Genomic DNA, 5,032 nt, shown 5'->3' with positions numbered 1-5,032 from the left:
CCAACATAAACATGTATTAGTCCATCTAAGTTGTCACTTAGTAACCAAAATAAAAGCAAGAACCATTAGTTACAGCATGTCTGATAGCCCTAAAAACTTCAGATGGTCTAATGTCCCAAAATGGTCCCAACAACCCTAGAGGTTCCTGACGACCCTAAAGGTCCTGACACCCCAGAAGGCCCTAACAGCCCTAGAGGTCCTTGATAGCTCTAAATAGCCCCAATGGCCTTGGAGTGTCTCAACGCCCCGAGGGCCCTAGAGGTCCCATCAAATTTAATATGGGTCTAAGATTTATTAAATTTAATTGAATAAAATATAACCATACCTGTATTAAAATCTAACCTCAGCATCGTAGGTAGTAGTCTCGAGGTTGGAGGCATAGGTCTTAATATAAACTCCAAGCCCTCAACAAGTATCTTTGTCTTGTACAATACTCTAAGCATTTTAAATTAGTCTAAAACTAATAACAACTAACTATAGTAAATAACCTATACTAAATGAGTAACTAAACTAAAACTAATAATAAACCCTAAATTCATACATAAAAAAACCTTTAGATAACAACTAAACTTAACCTATATTAAATCTAAATATAATAAAATTTTAAACTATGCATAAAACATATGCATCAATTATATAATTGACCTACCTAAATAACTTAGGTGTTGTTTGGTTCAAAAAATTGTAACGTAATGGATAACTGATAATGTTAAACCATATTTGTTTAAGTCCAACTGTAATCAGATAACACACTAGAAACTTATTACCGTCGGTACTCGTGTGTGTGAATCATTAGTGTTGTTATTTATGTTACATTTTGTGAAGCAAACGACACCTTATGTGTAACAGGTGATAATGCTGATCCCTAGTTCCAAAGAAGGTAATAGTCTCACCAAATATATAAACGTGTGTTTTTTTAAAAAAAAAAGAACAAAAAAGTCGGTGTTTCTACATGGGTTAATTGTTCCGGCTACCGCTGGGCTCATTTAGCTGGTATATCCGCATATGGCTGCAAATGATGGCTCGGTTTTTTGCTCTTCATTTAGTATTTTATATAATTGATGACTGCACATTGTAGCTCAAAAAACAATCTTGTTGAGTGGATACCGTACCGGATCTTGTTTGTACGAGCTGGGTTAAGCTCATACGGAAAAACGTGCAAAACGTGGTTTTACTGGTTCATGAGCATAGGCGTGCCTAACTAATGCGAATAAAACTAGTTTAGCATCCATGGGAATGGGAACCAGATAGATCTCGCGTGATCTTATCCCGCCCTTAATCTTGGGGCACAATGTGTGGTCTAGCTAGTGAAATCAGGATACACTGACAAAAAGAAGAATCGACAAAAAAGGATTAATCACCAAGCGCAAATGCAATTGTTCTCTCTTTGCAAAGAGATCACCGGCCACAGAACCGAAAGAGACCAGCAAAAGGACAGGGGCGCCGTTTAGATTAATACAACATCCATTCTCGAATATTCGTTGCCCGTTAAAATATTTTTAAACTAAAGCGTGACAAATAAAAAAACAGAGGGAGTACAAGTTAAACAAATGCTATTGTTCTCAATCTCTGTTTTTTTCCCATTGCATTTTCGTCTCTACTAGGAACGTAGAAGATGGAATAGCAAACCTCTATACAGATTACAAATACATACACATACCACACAAACGCCATGGGGCAGGGAACAAAAAAGGCTGGGCCTGATCTGGTCTATTAACGAGGGCATTTCCGGCGGGCAACCTGGGTAGGCCCCGAGGCGCAGGCTAGGACAGAAAGTTAGTGCTTCTTGGCTTCTAGTATCACTTGGCATATACACAGGGGGTCGCGGAAGGAGTATTTGGGACACGTCCTATGGCTTTCGAGCACCAGGCAGACCTGCGGCGTTCCCATCAGTTTCAATCAACAAAAGAATGTGGGGGACAGGCGAAGCATCTGCGCTATGAGGCTGCCGGATGCGCCGAACGTGGCCGGAAGATCACCGGCGCTCCGTACTGCGGGTAGAGGAGCATCAGGACCGTCGGCGCGTGGATGTAGTTCGGGGACGCCTTCATCTCGAACCGCTGCAGCAGGATCGCCATGGTGAGCTTGGCCTCCAGCCGTGCCAGGTTCTGGCCGATGCACATCCGGGAGCCCAGCCCGAACGGGATGAACGCCAGCGGGTGCTTCGCCGCCCTGGCCGTGCCGCCGGCGAACCGTGCGGGGTTGAACTGCGCGGCGTCGGGGCCCCAGAACCTGGCGTCGTGGTGGATGGCCATGATCGGGATGAGCAGCTCCGTGTCGCGGGGGATCATGCACCCGTCCGAGAGCTGCACGTCCGTCTTGGCGCGGCGGATGGTGGCCACCGCCGGCGGGTACAGCCGGAGGGTCTCGTTTATGATCATGCCCAGCTGCCACGAGGAAAACAGCACTGTGTCTCAGCGTCGACTGGAATGATGGAAATGCCTACGGCAGGAGGTTCGAAAAGAAATTGGGTAGGAAAGTTGCGCGGGTGACGTGGCAGTGGGACTCACAGTCTTGAGTCTCGGGAGGTGCTCCTTGGACGGGAGCTCGTCGGGGCCGCAGATGTCGAGCACCTCGCTGCGGGCGCGCTCCTGCCACTCCGGGTGCATGGCCAGGAGCACGGTGGCCCAGACCAGAAGGTTCGTCGTCGTCTGCTTGCCGGCGAAGAAGAAAGTCTTGCACTCCTCCAGCATGTCCGCCACCGGGATCGCCGCCGGCGTCTTCCTCTCACCGGCATTGATCATGGCACCGAGAAGGTCGCGGAAGCCTCCGGAGTGGCCGGCCTGAACCTCCTCCTCCTCCTCGGCCATGCCGCTGCGCCGGGCGATGAGCCGGGTCAGGCTCCGCCGTATCTCCCTGCCCAGCTTCCACGACTGCCAGTTCTTCTTGGTGGGCAAGAACCTGCAAACAACGCGTCGTATCTTGAATGAAAATCCGAGACGGAGACGAGATGCGCCGCCATCAGGTAGTACGCACCGGTAGCCGGGGACGAGGACCTTGCGGAAGGCCTCGGAGGCGTAGGCCATCAGGCGGCCCTGCATGGCGAACACGACGCGGCCGTCGTCGTAGCTGCGGCCGAAGGTGACGCGCGTGATGGCCTCCTCCGTCACAGCCTGGAACCACTCCGCTACGTCCACCTCCACCTCGCCGTTCCCAGCGGCGGCCGCCATGGCGTTCCACTTCGCCGCCAGCGCCGCCACCGACCTGCCGACGTGGGGCACCAGCCGCTGCAAAGAACCAACAAGAAGAAGAAGGCGCGCGTCAGGCACCGAACACGACGAAGACGAACCGGGCGTCCACTAGAAGACCAGAGCGCCGCGGCCTCTGTCTTACGTTGAGGTTGTCCGGGTAGAAGGCGTCGGTGAGCACGCGGCGGTGGAGCGCCCACTTGTCTCCGTGGAGGCTGACGAGGCCGTCGCCCTCAAGCTGGCGCACGACGGGATGCGCCTCGTAGCGGTCGAACGCCTCTGCTCGCGTGAGGAAGATCTCGCGCACCAGCTCCGGCTCCGCTACCGTTAGGCGAGGCGTCGGTCCGAACCAGATCAAGAAGCTCGGTCCTGCACATGTGGAGAACGACGCCAATCGATCAACCAACCATTGCCAACCAACTGATCGTCGAACCGCGAATTGCCCAGAACGCACAAACAAAAGGGAAAAGAGAGAAAAAAAACAAAGAAAAAGACTTTGGATATGTACTGCGCTAGTTTCCTCCCATGTGCTCCGCTCATGATCCAAAGCCCAGCTCCATTGAATGCAAGAGCCAGAGGGGCAAGGCGAGCAGGAGCAGGGGAAGGACAAAGAGCAGCATGGCAGGGCAGCAACCGAGGTGAGATTGTTGACATGTCTCTGGGAACGAGTCTGGAGAAGGAAGGAAGAGCCGAAGAGGGAGTAAACACCATAAGTCCCATAAGCGCACAAGAGACAAAAGCTGAGCCCCTGGCCGCAAACAGACATGCACAGGGGAGCAATTCTGCAGGAGGAGAGAGAGAGAGGGGGGAACGCCGGAAAGCGGACAGGGAGGGAACAGATCACGGAGAGGCAACCAAAAAGATGAGCAATCAAACGGAACGGGGTGTGGGGGGAGGGGCGGGGACACATGCTCCGCGACGCAACACATGGGCGAAAGCGAGATGTGGGAGACAGAGGCCAAGCCACGCACCGTAGATCTTCCGCCAGTAGTGGTAGAAGGCGAGCACGCGGGGTAGCGCGTTGTGGGAGGTTGGCGGCGACATGGGTTTGGCCGAGGCCTCCGCCATGAGCCCCACCATCTCCTTCACGGACCCCAGCAGGAAACGGTACGGCGGCCCGCGCACACCCTGCTCCGCGAAGTGTGCCTCCAGGCGACGGGGCCGCCACCAAAGCGCATCCGCCACGCGCGTCGCCACGTGCAACACCAGCCACGCGAGCACGGCGACCGCCGCCTCTCGCCACGACAGCCAGCCCGCGCCGGTCGCGTCTATGTCCATCTCCTCCCTCATTGCAGTCTGAGTCCGCCGCCTCCTCCTCCTCCTCCTCCTCCTCCTCCTCTTTTGCTTCTTGGAATGGAACCAAGCAGAGCGGAGCAGGCTTTCTGGTAATGGCCGTGCGCTTGTTGCCACGCACGCAGAGACAAGGGATTCTGAAGGAAAGGGTGGTGGTAATGGCGGGGGTCTGCGGTGAGGGAAGGGTAGGGCGGTTATATAGTGGTGGGGAGGTCGACGTGGAGAGGCCGTTCCGGCGGGCGATGGGGCCGGCTGGGAGCGCAGGCATGACTGATGATGAGAGAGCGAGAGTGAGAAGTTTTGTTTCGGAGCTGGTGAGTTGTAAGGGTCAACGAGGCGGGCTTTCGCCCTTTGTTTAATTGACCATGTTCGATGGATCGTGTGTGGGTTGAGATGTTTAAAAAGTTTCGTTGTTTGATCCTAATAAAATCATTTCTCAAAAAGAAAAAATCATGTGCCAACAATCTCCATATTTACTATGGAACTTCTCACTAATAATCTTCACGATAAATGTTGGGAGGAAAACGATATATTGCAATTTTTTTAATAAA

The 5,032-nt window shown here is 52.6% G+C and overlaps 1 protein-coding gene across 2 annotated transcripts; it reads right to left on the bottom strand.

Annotated features, from left to right (window-relative positions):
• Positions 1–1,467: 1,467 nt before the first annotated feature.
• On the bottom strand, positions 1,468–4,765 carry LOC103626790 (cytochrome P450 734A2). 2 transcript variants are annotated; one of them, XM_008647147.3, is made up of 5 exons: positions 4,160–4,765; positions 3,334–3,557; positions 2,977–3,227; positions 2,511–2,901; positions 1,468–2,387 (listed from the first exon to the last, which is right to left on the bottom strand). In XM_008647147.3, exons 1-5 carry the CDS (start codon positions 4,476–4,478, stop codon positions 1,938–1,940), a joined length of 1,635 nt encoding a protein of 544 aa, XP_008645369.1. In that variant the 5' UTR covers positions 4,479–4,765; the 3' UTR covers positions 1,468–1,937. The 2 variants fall into 2 exon arrangements, with proteins under 2 accessions (XP_008645369.1, XP_008645368.1); XM_008647146.3 differs by lacking the exon at positions 4,160–4,765 and adding an exon at positions 3,684–4,142.
• Positions 4,766–5,032: the final 267 nt, after the last annotated feature.

Source organism: Zea mays, chromosome 5 (genome assembly GCF_902167145.1).
Source record: "Zea mays cultivar B73 chromosome 5, Zm-B73-REFERENCE-NAM-5.0, whole genome shotgun sequence".
NCBI classification, from domain to species: Eukaryota; Viridiplantae; Streptophyta; class Magnoliopsida; order Poales; family Poaceae; genus Zea; species Zea mays.
The sequence above is the reverse complement of the archived record's forward strand: the minus strand, read 5'-3'. Positions and strand labels throughout refer to the sequence as shown.